This window comes from Bombina bombina, chromosome 4 (genome assembly GCF_027579735.1).
Source record: "Bombina bombina isolate aBomBom1 chromosome 4, aBomBom1.pri, whole genome shotgun sequence".
NCBI lineage: Eukaryota > Metazoa > Chordata > Amphibia > Anura > Bombinatoridae > Bombina > Bombina bombina.
In genome coordinates, this window is record NC_069502.1 from 568,162,429 (window position 1) to 568,188,133 (window position 25,705).

Genomic DNA, 25,705 nt, shown 5'->3' on the forward strand with positions numbered 1-25,705 from the left:
GTGCTTTTATATAAAAATCATAACCACTATAAAAAGGGTGGGCCTCATGGACTCTTGCCAATATGAAAGAAATTAATTTATCAGGTAAGTTCTTACATACATTATGTTTTCTTTCATGTAATTGGCAAGAGTCCATGAGCTAGTGACGTATAGGATAGAAATACCCAAGATGTGGAAGACCACAGAAGAGACTCTAGAAAGGGAGGGATAAAATAAAAACAGCTATTTCCACTGAAAAAAATTAAATCCACAAAAAAATAAGTCTTTCTCATAAATTTCACATAAATTTCAAGAAAAAAACTTTTATCATAAGCAGAAGAATCAAACTGAAACAGCTGCTTGAAGAACTTTTCTACCAAAGACTGCTTCAGAAGAAGCAATACATCAAAATGTTAAAATCTAGTAAATGTATGCAAAGACGACCAAGTTGCTGCTTTGCAAATCTGATCGACCGAAGCTTCATTCTTAAAAGCCCAAGAAGTGGCAACTGATCTAGTAGAATGAGCTGTAATTCTCTGAGGTGGATAAGCCTTGTTAATCAAAAGATTTAACCAAGATGTCAAAGAAATGGCAGAAGCTTTCTGAACTTTCCTAGGACCAGAAAAAACAACAACAAATAGACTAGAAGTCTTCCTAAAATATTTAGTAGCTTCAACATATTTCAAAGCTCTTACAACATCCAAAGAATGTAAAGATCTTTCAAGAGTATTCTTAGGATTAAGACACAAGGAAGGAACAACAATGTCTCAACTAATGTTGTTAGAATTTACAACCTTAGGAAGAAATTTAAACGAAGTCCGCAAAATAGCCTTATCCTGATGGAAAATCAGAAAGGAGACTCACAAGAGAGAGCAGACAATTCAGAAACTCTTCTAGCAGAAGAGACAGCCAAAAGAAACAACAAGAAAGTAGTTTAATATCCAAATATTGCATATGCTCAAAAGGAAGAGCCTGCAAAGCTTTCAAAACCAAATTAAGGAGAAATTGACTTAATAACAGGCTTGTTGTGAACCAAAGCCTAAACAAAACAGTGAATATCAGGAAGTTTAGCTATCTTTCTATGAAATAAAACAGAGCAGAGATTTGTCCCTTTAATGTACTTGCAGACAAACCTTTATCGAAACCATCCTGAAGAAACAGTAAAATTCTAGGAATCCTAAAAGAATGCCAATAGAATTTGAGAAAAACACCATGAAATATAGGTTTTCCAAACCCGATATTAAATCTTCCTTGAAACAGACTTACGAGCCTGTAGCATAGTATTAATCACTGAGTCAGAGAAATTTCCATACCTTCAAATTTAGCGATTTGAAATCCTGATGCAAAAAAGGCCCTTGAGACAGAAGGTCTGGCCTTAAAGGAAGTGGCCAAGGTTGGCAACTGGACATCCAGACAAGATCCGCATACCAAAACCTGTGAGGCCATGCTGGTGCTATCAGAAACGCATGTGATTATTCCAATATGATCTTGGAGATCACCCTTGGAAGAAGAACTAGAGGTGGAAAAATGTAAGCAGGTTGGTAAAGCTAAGAAACTGCTAACACATCCACCATCTCCGCCTGAGGATCCCCGGACCTGCAAAGGTACCTGGAAAGCTTCTTATTTAGATGGGAAGCCATCAGATCTATTTAGGGGAGACCCCACATCTATACAATCTGACAAACACATCTGGATGGAGAGACCACTCCCCTAGATGTAAAGACTGACAACTAAGATAATCCACTTCCCAATTGTCTACACCTGGGATATGTATCACAGAAATTATACAGGAGTTGGATTCCGCCCAAGAAAGTATTCAAGATACTTCTTTCATCGCTAAAGGACTGTGAGTCCCCCCTTGATTGACATATGCCACAGTTGTGATATTGTCTGTCTGAAAACGAATGAATGATTCTCTCTTTAATAGAGGCCAAACCTGAAGAGCCCTGAAAATAGATTGATTATATTGATTGGTAACCTCGCCTCTTGAGGATTCCAAACTCCTTGTGCTTTCAGAGAACCCCAAACAGCTCCCCAACCTGTGAGACTTGCATCTGTTGAAAGTACAGCCCAGGAAGGACGAACAAAAGAGACCCCTTGAAGAATCCGATGATGGTCCAACCACCAGGACAGAGAGTTGAATGTTGGGATTTAAGTATATCAACTGTGATATCCGAGTATAATCCCTGCACCATTGATTCAGCATACAAAGCTGCAGAGGTTTCATATGAAAACAAGCAAAGGGGATTGCGTCCGATGCTGCAGTCATGAGACCTAAAACTTCTGTGCACTTAGCCACTGAAGGGAATGATCAAGACTGAAGGTTTCGACAGGCAGAATCCAATTTCATTCGTCTCTTGTCTGAAAAGGACAGAGTCATAGACACTGAATCTATCTGGAAACCTAAAAAGGTGACCCTTGTCTGAGGAATAAAGGAACTCTTTGGTAAATTGATCCTCTAACCATGTTTTTGAAGAAACACAAGTTGATTTGTGTGAGATTCTGCTAAATGAAAAGATTGAGCCAGTACCAAGATATCGTCCAAATAAGGAAACACTGCAACACCCTGCTCTCTGATTACAGATAGAAGGGCACCGAGAACCTTCAAAAAGATTATTGAAGCTGTTGCTAGGCCAAATGGAAGAGCAACAAATTGGTAATGCTTGTCTAGCAAAGAGAATCTCAGAAACCGATAGTGGTCTGGATGAATCGGAATGTGAAGATACGTATCCTGTATGTCTATTGAGGACATGTAATGACCTTGCTGAACAAAAGGCAGAATAGTTCTTATAGTCACCATCTTGAAAGTTGGGACCCTTACAAATTGATACAAAAACTTCAGATCCAGAACTGGTCTGAAAGAATTTTCCTTCTTCGGGACAATGAATAGATTGGAGTAAAAACCCAGACCCTGTTCCAGATGTGAAACTGGTACACACTTCAGAAAGGCCAGAGCTTTCACAGGATTTCTTGGGATGTGAGAGAGAAAAAATCTTCTCACAGGAGTCCTTATTCTGAAATCTATTCGATACCCCTGAGAGACAATATTCTGAATCCAATGACTCTGAACTGAACCTGCCCAAACATCTTGAAATAACTTCAATCTGCCCCCCACCAGCAGAACTGGATTGAGGGCCACACCTTCATGGAGTCTTGGGGGCTGGCTTTGGTTTCTTTTAAGGCTTGGAATTAATCCAACTCAAGGATGGCTTCCAATTGGAGCCAGAGTCCTTAGGGGAAGGATTGGTTTTCTTTTCTCTTTTCTGACGAAAGGAACGAAACCGATTAGAAGCTTTAGATTTGCCCTTAGACTTTTTATCTTGAGGCAAAAAACTCCCTTCCCCCCAGTAATAGTGGAAATAATAGAATACAACTGGGAACCAAAAAAAATATTACCCTGGAATGATAGAGATAGTAACCTAGATTTAGATATCATGTCAGCATTCAATGATTTGAGCCATAAAGCTCTTCTAGCTAAAATAGCCAAATACATAGATTTAACATTAATTTTGATGATATCAAAAATAGCATCACAGATAAAATGATTAGCATGTTGAAGCAAATGAACAATGCTATGCAAATCAGAGTCATTTTCCCATTGTGCTAAGCTATCTAACCAAAAAGTTGATGCAGCCGCAACATCAGCCATAGAAATGGCAGGTCTGAGAATATAGCCAGAATGCAAATAAATTTCCTTAGATAAGATTCAATCTTCCTATCTAAAGAATCCTTAACATAAGTACTATCTTCCATAGGAATAGTAGTACGTTTAGCAAGAATAGAAATAGCCCCATCAATCTTAGGGACTTTTTCCCAAAATTCTAATTTAGCCACTGGCAAAGGATACAACTTTTTAAACCTTGAAGAAGGAACAAAAGAAGTACCAGGCTTAGACCAGTCCTTAGCAATCACAACAAAAATAGCATGAGGAACAGGAAAAACCTCTGGAGTAGTCACAGGAGGTTTATAGACAGAATTTAAATGTTTACTGGATTTATTATCAAGAGGGCCAGACTCCTCAATATCCAAAGTTATCAACACTTCTTTTAACAAAAAACAAATATACTCAATCTTAAAAAGATAAGATTATTTATCAGTGTCAATGTCTGAAGTAGTATCTTCTGAATCAGAGAGATCCTCATCAGAGGATCAGAGGAGGACATATTAGTATGTTGCCGGTCATTACAAATTTCATCAGTATTATGAGAAGTTTTAAAAGACATTTTACGTTTATTTGAAGGTGGTATAGCAGCCATAGCCTTCTGTATCGTATCAGTAATATAATTTTCCATATCAACAGGTATAGCATGTACTTTAGATGTTTGAAGGAACAACAGATACTGTCCTAGCACTAATAGAAACCTTTTCTGCATGCAAAAGCTTATGATGACAACTATTACATACTACAGCTGTTGATATAATCTCTACTAGCTTACAACAGATACACTTAGCTTTGAACGAACTGTGTTCCAGCAGCATGGTTCCTACAGCAGCTTCTGAAACAGGATCAGATTGAGACATCTTGTAAAGTGTAAAAGAAAAAATAACATTTAAACAGAAATATCTTATTTCCACATATAGCAGTTTCAGGAATGGGAAAAAATGCAAATGCTAAAATTGGCAAAATAAACAAATAGCATAGCCCTCTGAACATAAAGAAGGCAAGGAGCATATAGGAAGTGAGACGCACAACGCAAGAGGAAGTTGAGGTTTTTTTTGCTACAATGGCCTTTAAAGCTTCAGGGCCTGGGGTCATCCATCGATCCGGCGGGGGAACATTTTCCTTCCGTTATAGACTGTCACGTCTTTGTGTACTATTAAGGCATGTTTTAACGGTGCTGGAGGATTCCGGTCCTACTGGGCCGAGGGATCCATGGTCTTCCGGGCCGGATGGCAAACTAGACGTATGGAGATGAAGCCAATCTCCTTGATATCTCCGTTTTTCTTTTCTTTGAAGTATCTGGTCCAATTCTGAACTTAGGAGAATAGGGCCTCTGATCGGCCGGTCCTATTAGCGCGCCCATTCTCCTTGGGCGTTCACCCACGGTGATGCCTTCATTTTCTTTGATCCGGTTAGGATGTGTTTAATTTGTTTATGAAGCTCATGTCTGGAACTGATACTTGCGATTTTGTGGTTGCGTGAGCATTTTCTCGGAAGTTGCGCAGTACTATACTGTATAATGAAATAGTTATGTTTATAGTTTATTGATCCCTTCGGGGGCTTCGATTTTTCTTGGACATTGGACGGTTTCAGAGTGTTCTCGTACTGGTCGGGCGCTAGCTGCTCTTCCTTATGGTTCATGTCACCCACGTGGTGCCGGTGTGCTGGTTACCTTGTCGGGTGCTTGGTTGTTCACTTTGGTAAGTGTTCGTTTGTTTTTGTTACCATTACTAGGAGGAAGAGGGACTACATCTGTCCACCTCCCGTTCCTACTGTCGAGGGGGTTCCTGACTCGGAGCCTGCTGAGGCTCCTTGTGAGAGGCCTCGGAACCGAAGTTCCTCCATTTACCATGTGTTTGGAGGTTTGGACGACCTCTGGGTATCGGGGGTACCAGATGGATGAATATTTTCATTTTTCACTCTTGGTATCTTCTGTCGCATGTACCTCTCGTAGGTTGCTGGGGCTACTTTTTGCCCTTCTTGGGTGGTGGGGTCATCCATGTCTGGAAGTTTGGGTAGGTCATAGTAACATAATAGATAAGGTTGAAAAAAGACTGAAGTCCATAAAGTTCAACCTATACAAATCTAAAATACTTACAAAAAGCTCCAGTTAAGCTTAAATAACCCCACTAAAAGGTGACTCATTTAATACTAGCAATCATATCCATGAATTTTGTTTATATACAGAAATGTATCCAGACTATTTTTAAATGTATCTAGGGTATTGGCATTCACTACCTCCTTTGGTTATGAGTTCCACAATTATATTGCTCTTACATTGAAAAAACGTTTACGTTGCAGGAGATTAAATCCCCTTTCCTCCAACCTTAAATTGTGACCTCTTGTCAGAAACAATTTTCTAGGAATAAACAGAGCTTCTGCCATCTCTGAATATGGGCCTTGAATTTATTTATATAAAGTAATCATGTCACCTCTCAAGCGCCTTATTTCTAAAGAAAACAGTCTGGCTAGCCTCTCCTCATAGGTTAATTTCTCCAATCCCCTTATTAGCTGTGTGGCCCTTCTCTGAACTTTTTCTAGTTCTGCAATATCTTTTTTTGCGATCGGTCCCCAGAATTGCACTCCATACTCAAGGTGAGGTCTTACCAGGGCTTTATACAGTGACAGAATTATGCTTTCCTCCCTTGAATCAATGCCCCTTTTAATACATGCTAGTATCTTATTAGCCTTTGAAGCCGCTTCCTTACTACTTCCCTTTTTAGGGAGTGCAGGGGTTGGGGTTACTCCCCGTTGTTTTTCCCCAGCATGTCCTGGTCAACTTGTCTGCCAGGAGTTGTGAGGCTCCCTCCGTTTTTCCTGTGAGGTACAGAATTTTCCGGGAGGCTGATCCTTTAGGGGTCTTGGTGATATTATCACTTCTCATCCTAAGGGCTTGTAGGCCGGTGAGGTAGCTCAGTTGGTTAAAAACCCTAACTACAATAAAGCCTGTTTTAAAGATCCAAGGTCACAGGTCCAAATCCCGGGTGGGCTGACTCAGCCCCTCATCCTTCAAATGGAGCCTGTTCCGTGTAATCCTGTGACCTTTAAAGGGGGTTGTTCCCCTTCGACGCTCTAAGAGATCTAGCCTTTTGGGTTTACAAGCAGAAGGTCCTGGTTTCAGACGCTCCCCTGGGTGCTGGTTGCCTTTTTCTTGGACCGGTAAGATGTCTTTCTAAGCTCTTTGGACACTTGAAATAAATTCAGACCAATGTCCAGGGACATTGGGATGTGACTGCACTGTCCAGGGTGCACTTCTCCGTATGAGGTAACTTGACAGTTCCTCAGGGGGTTTGAACTTCGACCGGTCTCTGGTTCTGGGGGTCTAGTTTATGACCATGTCTCTTGTCTGAGAGTTCGGAGTCCGGATCTGGATTGGTCCTGGGCGGTTTGGTTTCACACCTTTTAGGTTTGAATCATCCGCTTGTCCCTTCTGGTATCTGCCGAAGGGTTAGCGTGCTGTCTCTCCGGTGGGATCTGACAGTGGTCGTCAGGGACAGTTATTGTACCTTGATGTGAGCTCGTGGTTGTCTGTTTCAACTGAGCTGTCGGTATGATCGAATGGTTTCTTATCACTTGGTTTCACCGTTCTCTCATCTCTTCTTAATGCCTATGGCTGGGGAAGCGGTTCCTTTGCGTTTGTCCTTCTTTGGGGAGGTTTCTGAATACAGTTTCCATTGAGGCCCCAAGGTCCTTCTCTTCTTGTTTCCGGGGAGTTCGGTCCTTCTTGCGTGCAAGAGGTCATGGGGTTGGATTCTGGTACTGGTACGCTGTAGTTTAGTGTCTATCTCACTGGTTTGGGAGTGGTCCCTCTTAGGAGGGAGCTGTGTAGGGGTTCTGGTACCCGAGCACGTAGTGTTTCTGTCATGGCTTGTGGTAGCAAGCAAGATTTAAATAATAGTCAGAGTTGTTCCCCCATGGGGTCGTTCCCTTTTAGGCCCCCTCCTTTATCTTCTGAGATGTGGTTCAAAGAATTTTGTATTCTTTGTTTTCCAACGTTACCAATCCTTTTGGACTGGGTCCATTTCCTCGGAGTGGGGGTCGGGGATCTGACTGCTCTGTTGAGTCTTGACTGTGTATTTTTAGTTGATGCAGGTCTGGGTAGCCTAAGGGATCTCTACCCTGCCTAGTAGCTGAAGATTTGGTGTTTGAGTCCTGCTGTGGCAGCTTTCTACTCTGGTCTCCTGCTTTCGGTGGGGTCACAGTGTTTCATCCCTCCACTGATTTTATTTGCTGCTGGTTTTGGATGTTCTTCTAAGGTCTGGATTTTTCATGGACGAGAGTTGTCGTCGATATTTTTCGACATTCTCTGTGGGATGATCTCCCACGATGGCTTAGGGTCAGCTTTGCTGCCTTGAGTCTGGAGCTGGAGGTGGCTGTGTGTTTTCACTAGATAGCCTTTTTTCTCTGATAGGATAATTAGTTTTCTATCCTTGTCTAAAGGCTCCAAATTTCTTCGGCTTCATATAGATTTCTTCCTAAGTTGTCTAATTTTAGCGGTTGTGTCTGCTAAACTATGGTTCAGTGAGGAGCCTGTGGCTTCCTTGATGCACCATAAGTCATATGGTGTTGTGTCAGGGATCTGAGGGTAGACCTTGGTTCTTCCCATGATCGCCTTTTCATAGGTGTGGAGTTGATCCCTGGTCCTTGCCCTTCTAGGGATTCATTTTCCCTGGGTGGTTGTCTTTAACAACTTTGGATTTGCTTTAGTTTTTTTTAGCTTTTTTACTATAGTTGGTGGTCCTTTTGGATACCTTTATGGGTCCTCCATTGTCCCCTTTAAGGGTAGGTGTAGGTTTCTTTTCCTTTGGGTCGGGGGTTAGTTGTGTGCGAAAGCTCACGGGACTTGGCTTTTTGTGCTCAATGGATTCTAGAGATTCTGAGTAGTCTCTAGGACAGCCTTGCAGGTGTTTAACTGATGGGCAGTTACTTAGTCCTTTCAGGTTTTTAACCCCTTGTTCGAAGTGTTACAGTTTTTTTATTGGGTGTTGGGTAATTTCAGATGGTGGTGCCCTTCTGTACCCGCCTTTTGTTTACATTCAGTGTCCTCTCTAGCTTGGGTATTGTTTTCCCAAAAGTAATGAATGCAGCTGTGGAATCTCCCTGTTTAAGAAGGAATTTTTTTTAATTATGCTTACCTGATCATTTCCTTTTCTTCTGACGTGAAGAGTGCACAGCTCCCTGCCCACATTTTATCTATGGGGCGGTCGTATTTTAGTTTTTTATTCTTCTGGCACCTTTTTTCACCCTGATATTTCTCCTACTGTTCCTTGTTCCCTTGGCAGAATGACTGGGGGATGAGGGAATTGGGAGAGGTATTTAAGACTACCCTCCATAAGAGACTACTCCGGACCTCTGGCACTTCTCTGCCATCTTAGGGAAGTAGGGGAGGTATTTAAGCCTTTAACTGGGGTGTCTTTGCCTCCTCCTGGTGGCCAGGTTCTGATTTCCCAAAAGTAATTAATGCAGCTGTGGACTCTTCCCGTCCGAAGAAAAGGAAAATGATCAGGTAAGCATAATTTATGTTTCCATCTAAAGGGGAGGAGAGTCCACGGCTTCATTCATTACTATTGGGAATTAAGAACCTGGCCACGAGGATGAGGCAAAGACACCCCAGCCAAAGGCTTAAATACCTCCCCCACTTCCCTAAGATGGCAGAGAAGTGCCAGAGGTCCAGAGTAGTCTCTTATGGAGAGTAGTACTCTAAGCATTGGGACTGGAGTTTTAAGTAGTCCTGTCAGCTTCTCAGTGAGAGCCTGGGCGAACGTTAGAGTCCGGAGATGCAGGGAGAGTCTTTCTGCGAAACCATCCCGACCCATATTAACAGCTCCACAAGCAATCGGCATTGACGAGTTTCGCTGCCAGGAGCGAGGCTACTAACCTGTCACACTTGAAGCTACTAACCTGTCACACTTGAAGGGCCGTGTTCCTGCTCCACAGTGTTGATTCTGGTAAGATTGTTTCATTTTTTATTACTAATGATAATGGTCACATGTATGGAGGTGATAGGTCTCATTGTTTCAAGCATAGATGTCATCCCATTCGCCAGGTTCCATCTCAGACCTCTTCAATTGTGAATGTTAAGACAGTGGAGCGGCGATCATTCAGATCTATCACAGCTAATATCCATGGATGCTCAGACTCGGAACTCCCTCTCTTGGTGGATTTATCCAGAGCAGTTGTCCATGGGGACATCCTTCTTGAGACTGTCCAGGGAGATTGTGACCATGGTCACCACCAGACCGACAACATTACCTCGGTGGCCTACATCAACCATCAGGGGGGTACGAGGAGCTTCCTCGCGACGAGGGAGGTGTCTCGGATTCTGGAGTGGGTGGAGTCCCACGACTGCTCACTTTCAGTGATTCACATTCCAGGTGTGGACAACTGGGAAGGGGACTTTCTCAGCAGACAATCCTTCCATCCGAGGGAATGGTCTCTTCACCCTGAGGCGGTTGCGGAGATTTCTCTGAGATTGGGATGCCCGAGATAGATCTCATGGCGTCCAGACTCAATTACAAGCTACCTCGATATGGGGCGAGGGATCCCTAGGCAGAGCTGATAGATGCCTTATTGGTTCCTCTGGGATTCAGCCTTGCTTACATTTTTCCACCGTTACCACTTCTATATCGGGTAGTGGCACGCATCAAACAGAAGCGGGCCTCGGCCATTCTGATTGCTCCTTCATGGCCGCGGAGGAACTTGGTTTGCGGGTCTGGTGGGGATGTCATTCTCTTCGCCGTGGAGGTTACCCTGTCGCAGGGATCTGAGGCTGCCTGCGTAGAGATTGAACACCTAGTCTTAACCAAGAGAGGTTTTTTGAAAAGTTGATGTGATTGATACTCTAATTCAGGCAAGGAAGCCAGTCACTCGTCACATCTACCATAAAGTATGGAGGACTTACTTGTCCTGGTGTGAGAAGCTTGGATGTTCTTGGTATAAGGTAAAGGTAGCCAGGATTCTGTCCTTTCTCCAAGATGGTTTGCAGAAAGGTTTTGCTGTTAGTTCCTTAAAGGGACAGATTGCAGCTTTATCGGTCTTGTTGCATAGGAGACTCGCTGAGCTCCCTGACATCCAATCTTTTGTTCAGGCTCTGTCTAGAATCAGGCCTGTCTTTAGACAGTCGGCTCCGCCTTGGAGCTTAAACTTAGACCTTAATGTTTTGCAGAGTGTTCCATTTGAACCTATGCATGCCATAGACATTAAGATTCTGTCCTGGAAGGTTCTCTTCCTGTTGGCTATTGCATCGGCACGCAGAGTATCTGAACTAAATGCCTTGCAAAGTGGTCCTCCTTATCTGGTGTTTCATGTAGATAAGGCTGTGCTTCACACTGGGTTGGGGTTTCTCCCCAAGGTGGTGTCTAACCGTAACATCAATCAGGAAATAGTTGTTCCTTCTTTGTGTCCAAACCCTTCTTCTTCAAAGGAGAGGTTACTTCATAACCTGGATGTGGTTTGTGCCTTGAAGTTTTATCTTTAGGCTACAAAGGATTTCAGACAGTCTACATCTCTTTTTGTGGTGTATTCTGGGAAGCGCAAGGGGCAAGGGCCTCTGCTACTTCTTTGTCTTTTTGGTTGAGGAGCTTGATTGCTTGACTTATGAGACAGCGGGACATAAGCCTCCTCAGAGGATCATGGCTAATTCAACTAGAGCTGTGGCTTCGTCTTGGGCCTTCAAGAATGAGGCCTCTATGGAGCAGATTTGCAAGGCGGCTACCTGGTCCTTACACACTATTACAAAGTTTTACAAATTTTACGTTTTTGCTTCTGCGGAAGCTGTTTTTGGGAGAAAGGTTTTGCAGGCTGTGGTGCCCTCAGATTAGGGTCTGCCTTTTACCCTCCTGGTTTCATTCAGTGTCCTCTATAGCTTGGGTATATGTTCCCAATAGTAATGAATGAAGCTATGGACTCTCCTACCCTTTAGATGGTAAACATAAATTATGCTTAGCTGATAATTTCATTTCCATCGAGGGGAGGAGAGTCCATGGCTCCTGCCCATTTCTCCGATGGGCGGACCTAAATGTAATCATCTTCTGGAACCATTTATACCCTGATATTTCTCTTACTGTTCCTGGGTCCCTCGGCAGAATGACTGGGGGATGAGGGAAGTGGGGGAGGTATTTAAGCCTTTGGCTGGGTGTCTTTGCCTCCTCCTAATTCCCAATAGTAATGAATGAAGCCATGGACTCTTCTCCCCTCGATTAGGTAAGCATAATTTATTTTTCTAATAGTTTTATTTAATAACAATAACATATTTAATGTTCGCCTCTCCCTCCTCACACTTAAGTCCTTGTGCAGATCTATTCCACTCCAAACCAATTTTAGCTTTTACTTGGTAACTGCACACCTTTACATGATTATATTAGGATGATGTTGTATGTATATGTATATGTGTATTGTGTAAAAAAAGGATACATAAAACATATATGTGCAGCAAAGCTATTAATGCGTTAACCCAATCAAAGCTAAAAAATGTTTGTCTTTCATGCAATTTTATTTTATTAGAAGAGGTTTTTAGTAATCTAAGCAATATTTCTGACTCAAAGCCAAAGCTTAACAGACTGAGAATTGCTAAAAATGTTAGCTTGTGGATAAAAGACGGGGAGCAACGTGTTGTAGTAAATGGGTCACACTCAGATTGGACTAAAGAAATTAGTGAGGTCCCCCAATAATCAGTACTGGAAGCTGTTCTTTTAAATATTTTTTATAAATGACTTGGGGGAATGATTAAATAGCAACATCTGCATCTTTGCAGATGATACAATGTTGCATAAGGTGTTTAGGTCAGTGCATGATTTAATTGCTTTGCAAGGGGATTTACAAAATTTGGAAGAATGGGCTGGTAAATGGCAAATGAGATTTAATACTGGTAAGTGTAAGGTTCTCCATTTTGGAAGTAAAAATATGCAGATTACCTATTATTTAAATGGGATTAGATTTAGCAAACAGAGGGAGAAAGGTATTTGGGTGTACTTATAGATAACAAGTTAAGAATTGGGTGCACTATGCAAGGCAGCAGCTTAAAAAGCTAATAAGATATTATCATGTATTAAAAGAGGTGTTAAGAAGTGAGTAAAGCATAATTATGTTGCTATATAAATCTCTGGTAAGACCCCACTTTGAGCATAGAGTGCAATTTTGGTGACCAGTTTTAAAAAAAGGTCATTGCAGAATTAGAAAAAGTTCAGAGAAGGACTATGAAATTAATAGGGGGAACAATGAAAAAAGGCTAGCTAAATTGGGTCGGTTTACTCTTGGAAAAAAAAGGTGCATAAAAGGTGATATGGTTACTTTTATATACTGTAAATATATTCAAGGCCCATATACACAGTTGAAGGTAGTGACTACTAATACCTTAGAAACAATTACAAATGGATTAGATACATTTCTGTCTAGAAACATAATTCAGGGAAATTATTGTGTTAAATTGGTCACTTTTTAAAAGGGACAGTGTAGTCAAAATTAAACTTTCATTATTCAGATAGGGCATGCAATTTAAAAAAACTTTCCAATTTACTTTTATCAAATATGCTTTGTACTCTTTGCATTCTTTGTTGAAAGCTAAACCTAGGTAGCTTTATATGCTAATTTTTAAGCACTTGATTTAAAATGCAGATCTAGTTTAGATGTCCAGTTGTCCTCTGCCTCTAAAACCTTCTGTCTCAAGGACAATTTTTCCATCCGGATCTCAAGTCTCTGAACTTGATGGCATAGAAATTTAACTGTTAGTTCTTAGTTATAGAGGTTTATCTGATTCTGTGAATGAAACCATAGTTGAGGCCCGAAAGTCTGTAACTGGAATGATTTATCATAAGGTCTGGAAAACCTTTACTTTTTTGGTGTCTGGATCATGGTTTTTCCTGGCATTCATTTAGAATTCCTAGGATTCTGCGATTGTTTACAGGATGGTTTGGATAAGGGTTTATCTGACAGTTCTTTGACGGGGAGATTTCTGCTCTTTCAGTCTTATTTTCCTGATATTCAGTTTTGTTAAGGATTTGGTTAATATAAAATCTATAATCAAGCCAATTTCTCCTCCATGGATTTTTAACTTGGTGTTAAAGGGACAGTCTGCACCAGAATTGTTATTGTTTTAAAAGATAGATAATCCCTTTATTACCCATTTCCCAGTTTTGCATAACCAACACAGTTATAATAATATACTTTTATCCTCTGTGATTATCTTGTATCTAAGCCTCAGCAAACTGCCCCTTTTTCAGTTCTTTTGACAGACTTGCAGTCTAGCCAATCAGTGCCTGCTCCCAGATAACTTCTCGTGCACGAGCACAGTGTTATCTATAGGAAATACGTGAACTAACACCCTCTAGTGGTGAAAAACTGTTAAAATGCAATCTGAAAGAGGTGGGCTTCAAGGTCTAAGAAATTAGCATATGAACCTCCTAGGTTAAGCTTTCAACTAAGAATACCAAGAGAACAAAGCAAAATTGGTGATAAAAGTAAATTGGAAAATTGTTTAAAATTACATGCTCTATCTGAATCATGAAAGTTTATTTTGGCCTACACTGTCCCTTTAAGGGTTTTGCTAGCTCCTCCTTTTGAACCTATGCATAAGGTAGAATTCTTTCTTGGAAAGTGTTGTTTCTTTTGGCTATCTCTTCTGCTAGAAGAGTTTCTGAGTCATCTGTTCTTTCTTATGATCCTCCTTATTTATTTAAACTCAGTTTGTTTATTCACTTTTCTTGTTCCAGAAAAGAACCAAAAATTTCAGCTGCTTCTTTGGCTTCTTGGTTAAAACTATTGATTCACAAGGCTTACTTGGGGGCAAGGTCAGCCTCCACCCCAACAGATTACTGCTCATTCTACTAGATCAGTGGCCACTTCATGGGCCTTTAAGAATGAGGCCTCAGTTGACCATATTTGCAAAGCTGCTTCTTGGTCGTCTTTGCATATTAATTATAGACTCCCGCCACTTGTATGAAAGAAAACATAACTAATGCTTACCTAATACAATTCATTTTTTTCTTGGTGGTGAGAGTCCAGGAGAACCTCGCCCTATGTTTTTTTTTAGCACATAATTTTACCCTGCTCGTTTTTTTATAGCTGTTTCTTTTTTCTTACCTCATTTGCTGGGCTATACGTTAGACTGAGGTATGTGGGAGAGGTTATATAGGGCTCTTGGGGTTTGGGAATCGTTGTCTCCTTCTAGTGGTAGAGAAGAGTAATTCCTATGAGAAATGGATTGTGGACTCTCACCACTATAAAATAAATGAATTTATCAGGTACGCATAAATTAGGTTTTCTTTCAGACAGGTGGGTTGTAAGAGGATACATTTTTTTTTTCTTTCATGGTTAAAGGGATATGAAATACTATTTTTCTCTCTCTCTATGGTATATAGCAGTTTTAAAAATATCCAATTCTTGACCAATATGTAGACAGGTCTAGCTAGGATAAGATGGACGAGACTGCTGCATAACAGAAGATTATGTACTATGTCAATGCAATTTTTTGTCTTTTTGACCTCATATTAACAAGTGAAACAATGTATTTATGTTTGTTGCTTTTGAATATGGTAACTCAGTTTTCCTTTTGTTTTTTTTGGGCCTTATCTTATATTGATCTTGAATTGTTTTATAAATAAATATATTTAAAAAAAATGTTTTCTTTCAGACAGGTGGGTGGTGAGAGCATATTTTTTTTCTTTTCTTTCATGGTTAAAGGGATATACAATACATTTTTTTCATTCATGATTCAGATAGAAAGTTGTTTAAAATGTCATGCTCTAATTTACTCCTATTATTAATGTTTCATTGTTCTTTTGCTATCTTTAGTTGAAAAAGCAGGAATGTAAGCTTAGGAACCGGCCCATTTTTGGTTCAGTACCCTGGGTATCACTTGCTGATTGGTCACTTCAAAAAAAGGGCCAGCTCCTAAGCTTACATTACATTCCTGCTTTTTCAAATAAAGATACCAAGAAAACGAATACACATTGCTAATAGGAGTAAATGAGAAAGGTGCTTAAAATTCTAAAACAGAAAACATTTGGGTTTCATATCCCTTTAAGACGGAGCACACACTTTTCAACAGCTTTCCAATTTATCTCTATTATCAAATATGCTTCATTCTATTGGTATCCTTTGTTGAAGGAGCAGCAATGCACTACTGGGAGCTAGCTGAGTACACCGGGTGAGCCAATAACAAGAGGTATACACGTGCAGCTACCAATCAGCAGTCATTCTCTTTGTGATAGCTTAATAACACATTATTAATGAATCATCTGATTAATATACTGGCACTCAAAAGTGATCTCCTAAATGTGGGAACTGTCATTTTAATATAGACAATTTAATGGCAATACAATAAAATTCAGCAGATGTATTTGTTCTCCTGCAGCTGTGGTGCAGTGGTCACTAAATACTAACATTATTTTCTCCTAGATTTTTATTTTTTTCTCTCCTTGTTTTACATAGGGTTAATAGACTACAATTTCCACTGCTTTCGCAAAGCCATTCAGGAAGTGTTTGAGGTGAGGGTGAAAATACTTCGATCCCGCAAACATCTGAGTAAGATACGGAAAAACAGAAGAGCAACTCCCAATGGCACACCAAGAATTCCAGCATAGACCCTGATTACTAAGTACAGAAGTCTGGAGCAAGCCTGATGGGAACATATCTCCTGGGATATTTGTATATTTATATCTTCATCATCAGCTTCAACTGTAGAAGGAAGTAACGATTTTACTGAGCATCCACCCTTGTTGGTCAGTTAAGAATTTGCCAGTTCAATTAAGCTGGACCAATAAATAATGTTTTAAAGTGGTATTTCTGTACAAGGGCCTATGGCACATTGCACTCCAAAACCTTTTAACTTTAACCCCTTAATGACCACAATGAACCCTGTATGTCACTGGTCGTTGAGGGTTTTTTCAGGACATAATAGCACAAGTCTAGCAAGAACACACTATTAATGCCCTCCCTACAGCAGGCTTTGTGGAATAGAGCAGTCTCAATGCTGGTGGCAAGACGGCGTTATAAAACAATTAAGTCCCAAAAAAAGGCCAGCGACATACAGGGTACGTCGCTGGTCCTTAAGGGGTTAATGACCTTTTTACTGCTCAGGAGTGCAGATTGTCTGTTTGAACATAGCATTAAATGGTGGGTATTCTTGTTAACACTTTAATAATAAATATGTTTTATCTAGTAAAGCAAACACAAACATAGCTCTCATGATCTACCAGCAGATCTGGTTTTAACAATGCTGTTTACAGATCTTGAAGAGGGTTTTTGGGTAACCCTGGTGTAAAGCAATATTAGCATATACCGTGTTCATACTGTTAAAGTAATGATATAACACACTCAATGTATTTTACCACTCAGTGCTATAGAGAATAATTTACTATCATAAAATCACTTAAACCATTTAATTAGACCTTACTTCTACCATCAATTGTTCTAAATGATTGGGGCCTGTTATAATTTTGTTTAGCACAAGCTTTTCCCTTAGAATACTTGTTGGTGTGATATATACATCATGCTACTCATATGCACTTAATCAAAAGATTAAATATATTGTTGCATAGAGGTGAAACCTGTTTGGTACTCTGGTTTACTCATAATCTGCATATTCAAACTCAAGGAATCACTGTCTGCTAGTTTAGGTGGTGCAAGTCATTAATGCAAAGCAAGTGGTTGTGCATATATAAAGTGCTGTTCATTATGGAATCCTAAACCCACAGGAAGTAAACACAAGAACTGTTGACAGTATGTTCCTGTCTTACATTACACCTTTATTAACTGTAACAAAATGGGCACTGTACCCAGTTCTTTACCATTGTTAAGTGTGCACGTTGTTACTGGGTCTATGCAAACCCTACGTCCATAATCAAGCAACAAATTTAACAGTACCACTCGTTTGCTTAAACCGGACTCATAGCCTCTTTATTCAGTAATAATGCATAGTACAGCAGCATTTCAGGCTATAGCAAGCCCTTAATCATGCTTCATTCATTGTGACATAAACCACTTATAAAGCCTTGTTGAAAATGACAAAATCAGCTGTTCACAGAAATTCTGTAAAAGGCTACTATATAGTCATCTAGTGGGCAAATTCCAAATTACAGTTTCATACACGTTACTTGAAATTTGTCACTTTTTCAAATTGAAAAAAACCCAATTTTTTTTATAAAAACAAATGTAAATCAAATTCAGATCAAAAATGTAAATTCAGAGCCTTTGAATGAAGTGTATCTATTTTTTTGATCCAAGAGGTTTGTCGAATAAACAAATTAGATACTTATAAAGGTTTGATTTACATTTGTTTTTTATATTTTGAGCATTTTTGCAATTAAAGTGCTGTGGTGAAATGAATAACTATATAAAATAATTTTCTTTCCTAAGATATGGTGAGTCCACAGCATCATCAATTACTGTTGGGAATACCACTCCTGGTCAGCAGGAGTAGGCAAAGAGCACCACAGCCAGGCTGTTAAGTATCACTCCCCCTCCCACAAACCCCAGTCATTCTCTTTGCCGCTGACAATGTAGCCAAGTCTTCTGGCTTCGCGGTACTAGCCCGCAGCGCTTGGTGGCTGAAGTCCTGGTTTAATCTAAGGTAAAGCTTCTGGTGATTCCTTACAAGGGTAAGACCTTGTTTGAATGGATATGAGATGTCCCAGATCCTTTGGCTGTGGACATAGTATCTCAGGGTTAGAACATAGGATTCAAGACCTTTCCTCCCAGGGGCAGGTTCCTCCTCTCAAGGTTATCTGCAGACCAGATGAGAAGAGAGGCATTCTTGAAATGTGTACAGGATCTCTCCTCCCTGTGAGTGATAGTTCCAGTCCCAGTACAGGATCAGGGCCTAGGCTTCTATTCCAATCTGTGGTTCCCAAAAAAGAGGGAACTTTCAGACCTATTCTAGATCTAAAGTGTCTAAACAAGTTTCTTAGAATGCCGTCCTCCAAGATGGAGACTATCCGTTCCATTCTTACTTTAGTGCAAGCGGGTCAATTTATGACGACTATAGACCTTGTTTCCTGCACTCATGTGAATTACTTTTTACCAAATAAAGTTAATATTTTTTTACGGCAACAGGATCTTCATCATCTTTTCTTGATATTACTTATACACAAGCTGGGAGGAGCTCATGTTTTGGATCCTCGCTATTTTGACCGAGACGACACCAGGCTGCCTAGGTGTTGAGAAGTTAACCTACAAAGGAAACCCTTAAGCCATAGTTGAGACGGACAGCGAGGAATATTGAAGCCAACAGCTGGGGTAAGAGTTACACACAGATAGCAGCATCCGTAGACACGGAAGTGGAAAACAGGTGCTGTACTACAACTACTGAAGTGCGCAGGACATGGTCCAACCCCAGGTAGGAGCCGGTAAAGCAGAGTGGGGGCGTGCGCTCAGAAGCCTCGATGCAATGGTAGTATATGGAAGTAGTACCTGTACCTTATTCCTGTATGTGCTAATATAATTGTGTATCCCCTTATTCTGTTGGTCTCCATGGGACATTAACTGTCTCCGTCTTTGGGTCTAATATAACCTGGATCATTAGCTTATACTTATGCTTATACAGATAATGCAGATATGAGCTCTTATTGCGGACTGTGTGGGCTTTTTGGATTCTCAGAGTACCGTCCTTCAAGATGGAAACTATCCATTCCATTATTTCTTTAGTGCAGGAGGGTCAGTTTATGACGATCATAGACCTGAAGGATGCATACCTTCATGTTCCCATTCACAGGGATCATTTTAAATTTCTGAGATTTGCCTTTCAGGACAAACACTTTCAGTTTGTGACTCTTCCGTTTGGCCTTGCCACAGCTCCCAGAATTTTCTCAAAGGTTCTGGGGGCTCTCTTGGCAGTGGTCCGGTTTTGGGAAATTGCAGTGGCTCCCTACCTGGATGACATATTGGCACAGGCGTCATCTTTTCACAAACAAACTCATACAGAGATCTTGTTGTCTTTTCTACCTTCCCATGGATGGAAAGTGAATCTGGAAAAGAGTTCCCTTGTTCCAGCTACAAGGGTAGTTTTCTTAGGAACCATAATAGACTCCCTATCAATTAAATTTTTTTTGACAGAGGTCAGAAGGTCCAAAATTCTTTTCTCTTGCCTCTCTCTACAGTCTACTGTTCGACCATCAGTGGCTCAATGTATGGAGGTAATTGGTCTGATGTTGCTTCCATGGACATCATTTGTTTTGCTCGATTCCATTTGAGAGCTCTGCAGTTATGCATGCTCAGGCAATGGAATGGGGACCATGTGAATCTGTCTCAGAGGGTAGATCTAGATCAGTCGACAAGAGATTCTCCCGTGGTGGCTTTTTCAGGAACATATGTCTCAGGGAACATGCTTTCAGACACCTTCCTGGGTAATTGCTCCCCAGCACAGCAGGCTGGCATCCTTGGTCACAGTCTGGGACTCGTTAAAGGCACAGGGATTTGGGAGGAGTCTGCTCTCCCCAAAAACATCTTGGAGTTGAAAGTGATTTACAATGCGCTGATGGCTTGGACTCAGCTGTCCTTAGCCCAATTTATCAGATTGTAATCAGACAACATAACCTCAGTGGCTTATATCAACCACCAGGGAGGAACTCAGAGTTTCTTAGCCATGAAGGAGATGGATGGACTTAAAGTTTTGCAGCAGGCTCCATTTGAGCCGATGCATTCCATAGATATTAAGTTATCTTGGAAGGTTTTGTTTCTTATTGCTATCTCTTCTGCTAGGAGAGTCTCAGAACTCTCAGCTTTGCAGTGTGATTCTCCTTATCTTTTTTTTTCATGCTGATAAGGTGGTTTTTCGTAGGTTTCCTTCCTAAAGTTGTTTCGGATAGAAATATTAATCAGGAAATTATTATTCATCTCAGAAGGAACGTTTGTTGCACAACCTGGATGCTGTGCATGCTCTTAAGTTCTATCTACAGACGACTAAGGATTTTCGCCAGTCTTCTGCCCTATTTGTCTGTTTCTCTGGGAAAACTTGAGGTTAGAAAGGTACTGCTACTTCTGTTTCTCTCTGGTTGAGAAGTATGATTCATTTGGCTTATGAGACTGCTGGACAGCAGCCTCCTGAGAGAATTACGGCTCATTCCACAAGGGCTGTCTCCTCTTCTTGGGCTTTCAAAAATGAAGCTTCTATCGAACAGATTTGCAAAGCTTCCCTCTTTTTTTTGGGAACCACGAACAGATTGGAATAGAACCCTAGACCCTGTTACTGTACTGGAACTATCACTCCCAGGTAGGAAAGATTCTGTATACATTTCAAGAATGCCTCTCTTTTTATCTGGTATGCAGCTAATCTTGAGAGGTGAAACCTGCCCTTGGAAGGAAAGGTATTGAATTCTAATTTGTAACCCTGGGATACTATGTCCACGGATCTGGGACATCTCATAGCCATGCTTGAGAAAACTGAGAAAGTCTGCCCCCCACTTGATCTGATCCCGGATCGGGGGTAACCCCTTCATGGGGCTACTTAGACTCGGCTGCGAGCTTCTTAGATTGCTTCGCCTTGTTCCAAGACTAGCTGGGTTTCCAAGAAGGTTTAAACTGTTCCTGCTTGGCAGAGGAGGGGGAAGACTTACCTCTGAAGTTACAAAAGGAACGAAAATTACTCTGACGTCCTTTCTGCGTATTCTTCTTATCTTGTGGCAGAAAAGACCATTTATCACCCGTGATATCGGAAATAATTTCTGCCAAACCCAGTCCAAACAAGGTCTTACCCTTGTAAGGAATTGCCAAAAGCTTAGCCTTAGAGAAAACATCTGCTGACCAAGATTTCAGCCATAAAGCTCTACGCGCCAATATCGCGAAACCAGATATTTTGGCTCCCAATTTAATGACCTGCAATGAGGCGTCAGTGATAAAGGAATTGGCTAACTTAAGGGTCTTAATCCTATCCTGGATCTCTGCCAAAGGAGTCTGTGCTTGAAGAGACTTAGACAATGCATCAAAACAACAAGCTGCCGCACTTGTCACGGTAGCAATACACACCACAGGTTGCCATTGGAGACCTTGATGAATATACATATTTTTCAAGTAAGCCTCCAGCTTCTTGTCCATTGTTTCCTTGAAAGAGCAGCAATCCTCAATAGAAATAGTAGTTCTCTTGGCTAGAGTAGAAATTGCCCTTTCCATCTTGGGCACCGTCTGCCATGACTCCATAATGGAGTGAGCCACTGAAAACATATTTTTAAAAACCAGAGAAGGGAAAAAAGGAATTTCAGGTATTTCCCATTCCTGAGCAATAATCTCCGTAGCATGGTCTGGCACAGGAAACACCTCCACAGAGGAGGTCAAAGTATCTATTTAATTTGCTAGATTTCTTAGGATTGACTACGACAGGAGTATCGGAGTCATTCAGGGTAGCCAAAACCTCCTTTAACAAAACACGAAGGTGTTTAAGCTTAAATCTAAAGAATACAACTTCAGCATCAGAAGAAGGAATTATACTGTCCAAATCTCACCCTCAGAGGCTACCGACGTTATCTCGGGACTGGATCAGAAACCTTACTATCTGATTATCTAAATTTCCTCTTGCGTCTTCCCTGTAGCATGGGAATGGAAGCTAATGCCGAGGATACCTGGGCAGCAATTTCTGCATGCAAATAGACTCCTCCAGGTGAGAGGAACCACAGGGCACTGCATGTGACGTTGTTAAGGCTTGGGACGTTTGAGGAGAAATCTGTGGCACTGCCTGAACAGCATCAACCTGAGAGAGTGGTGGCTCAGCAACAAAAAAGTCTATCTTTATACATTAATGTCCTTTCAATACAAGAAGAACAAAAGGGCAAAGGAGGTTGAACTTGGTTATCTAGACAAAACTTGCATTCAGCAGAAGGCACAAACTCTTGGTCCATATTGCAATTAAAATTTACAGCACATACAATAAAAAAAATATTTTAACACTGTTCCTTTAAGAGCATTCGTTCCCAAAGTAATCAAAGACCGTCAGACAGGACTAGATGATATAATCTTTTAATTGACCAATTTGTTTTGTATGTCAAATTAATGCCAATACCTCCCTCTAAACGGAGAAATTAGATAAGGACAAAAACACCTCTACACCTCAGCGTTATTAATGAGGTGCCTACCTGCCCCCTCTGCACTCCGGAATCAAAAAGCGACTCAGTTCTTCAAACATAGCAGCTCCGGATGATCTCTGCAGAGGAATTTCGTGAAATACCTCTTCCATTATAAACTGCGCCACAACAGTAAAGCCACGCACTTTTAGAAAGAAATACTGCCTCTGAGAAGGCTCCGCCTCTCTTCTGTATGTCGCGGTCCTGGCGGCCATTACGTAAAATATTGATTGGAACTCTGTTCCGTTAAGGCTTTAGGAGTTGACATTTCCTAAACAGAGACACGTAATGCACCCATCCGTTTCTCTAACCGGATTCCCAGGGATAAATAAAAACTACTGAGCCACCAGTGATTCTAACACACATTACAGAATAACTTCTCTAAGCCACAGTGCCTGCTCCCTTTATTATTATAAGTCCTGCTTGTTAATACAGAAATGTAGTCCTAGATAAGTGCAGATTATTCTGCTTTAGTGCCAGTGTTCTGTTCCAAAAAGAAAAATGGCACTTACCTGCACCTCTGGCTGTCTGACAGGAGGACAACTCACCCGGCATGAGAGGAAGCCACTCCTCACAGAAACCTGTGAAAACAAAGGACAGAGTAAACCTACTCTGGGCTTCTATACAAGGAAATCACAGTGAGCCCCCCCTCACATGTTCCTAACTGCTTGAAAGCTACCACTGCCCTACTGATGAGACTAGCGTGGAGTACAGCTAGACCCAATCTTGAGATGAAAGATCAGAGCAAACCTACTCTGGCTTTTTCAAAATAATACAATCGTGATTGAAGAAAAATCTTTTACAGACACCAAAACTTCACCTCCTCCTTGCACTGAAGGCAAAGAAAATGACTAGGGTTTGTGGGAAGGCGAGTGGTACTTAACAGCTTTGCTGTGGTGCTCTTTGCCTCCTCTTGCTGGCCAGAAGTGATATTCCCAACAGTAATTGAGGACGCCGTGGACTCACCATATCTTAGGAAAGAAAAGCAATCATCAGCATGATGGACTGGGTGAATAGTTCTCTTGTTTTCTAACTGCCATGTAAATATTTTCTGTAATGTTAATCAGTAAACCTATAGATATTTTGTCAAAATATAGGCATCGACTTTTAATATCACTTATACAACTGTTTCTACTAAGTTTTTTTTGTGTGTAAAGTTGCTGTGCGTTAAATAACCATATTTAAATTTATGTAATGATAAATTATATTTTTACCAACTCTTGTCTCAATGTGTTTTTTCAATAATTTAGTTTTCATATTTTAGAAATTTTAAGAAAGAGGCCAGAAAGCAAATAATTTAAGTTTTTCTTCAAAATGATGCAAATATAGCAACAAGAACATCTTGGTAAATTCGCTTTTTTTGGCTCTGTTAGGATCATGGGACAAAGAACATTTAAAAGGAACAGTCTGCACCAGTGTTCCCTCTATGGTGAGTTTTGTGATTTGACCCAGCAATGAAAGTTAATAAGGGAACCACACACCTTGCAGTCTGAATTGTGTTGTGTTTGCCAATTGTTTTAATTAACTGTTCCACTGCTGGGCTGCTCACAAAACTGGCCTTTGAAGTAACACTGGTCTGCACCACAATTTTTATTGTTTTAAAAGATAGATAATCCCTTTATTACCCATGCCCTAGTTTTGGATAACCAACACAGTTATATTAAAGGGCCATTATACACTCATTTTTTCTTTGCATAAATGTGTTGTAGATGATCTATTTATAAAGCCCATAAAAGTTTTTTTTTTAAAATGTATAATTTTGCTTATTTTTAAATAACATTGCTCTGATTTTCAGACTCCTAACCAAGCCCCAAAGTTTTATGTGAATACCGTCAGCTACCTTCTCCAGCTTGCTCCTGTTTGTGTAAAGGGTCTTTCATATGCAAAAGAAGGGGGAGGGGGTGTGTCTTATTTCCCACTTGCAGTGGGCTTTCCAACTGCCTTTTCAACAGAGCTAAACTGAAAGCTTCTAAGTACGTTTTTAAACCATTTTATACTGGATCTTTATATCAGTATCTGTGCATCTTATTCTTTATAGTAGTGTCTATTACATACAGTTATATGAAAATGAGTGTATACTGTCCCTTTAATACTCTTTTTACCTCTGTAATTACCTTGTATCTAAGCCTCTGCAAACTGCCCCCTTATGTCAGTTCTTTTGACAGACTTGCATTTTAGCCAATCAGTGCTGGCTCCCAGGTTAACTCCTTGTGCGTTAGCACAGTTATCTGACACACATGAATTAACACCCTCTAGTGGTGAAAAACTGTCAAAATGCATTCAGCTTAGAGGTGGCCTTCAAAGTCTAAGAAATTAGCATATGAACCTCCTAGGGTTAGCTTTCAACTAAGAATACCAAGAGAACAAAGCTAAATTGGTGATAAAAGTAAATTGGAAAGTTGTTTAAAATTACATGCCATATCTGAATCATGAAAGTTTATTTTGGTCTAGACTGTCCCTTTAATCCAGAGATGCAAGAGGTGTTCAGTGACCGTCTAGATCAGTGATGGCTAACCTTGGCGTCCTAGATGTTTTGAAACTACATTTCACATTATACTTAAAAGTGACACTAAACCCATTTTTTTTCTTTCTTTATTCAGATAGAGCATGCAATTTTAGGCAACTTTCTAATTTACTCCTATTATTCATTTTTCTTTGTTCTCTTGGCATCTTTATTTGAAAAGCAGGAATGTAAAGCTTAAGAGATTGGTGACTGTAGACATTAAAGAAAACCCCCAGAAAGAAAGATTGGCAAACTATCCCCCAGGACAGAGATTCCCTTACTGAAAAATCCAACAAATTGTAGCAAATTGTAGCATGCAAAGATGAAAAGGTTTCAAATTAAACAAAGCAAAATTAAAAACACCTGATGCTAAAAAAACATACCATACATTGAGCTACAGATGGGTTGTAGGTTGACAGTACTTGGGAACAAGCTGACAAAAACTTAGATTGCTGAAGAACCATTTTAGAAAAAAACATAAATTATGCTTACCTGATAATTTAATTTCCATCGAGGGAA

At 40.5% G+C, this 25,705-nt stretch overlaps 1 protein-coding gene across 1 annotated transcript in view; it reads left to right on the top strand.

The window, feature by feature from the left end:
- The window catches only part of RRAGD (Ras related GTP binding D), a 306,572-nt gene extending 282,672 nt beyond the window's left edge, over positions 1-23,900 (top strand). The window contains exon 7 of the mRNA XM_053710545.1: positions 16,067-23,900. Coding sequence (XP_053566520.1) covers positions 16,067-16,218 — 152 coding nt within the window. The 3' untranslated portion in view covers positions 16,219-23,900. The remainder of the gene's footprint in view (positions 1-16,066) is intronic.
- The last annotated feature ends 1,805 nt before the right edge of the window (positions 23,901-25,705 follow it).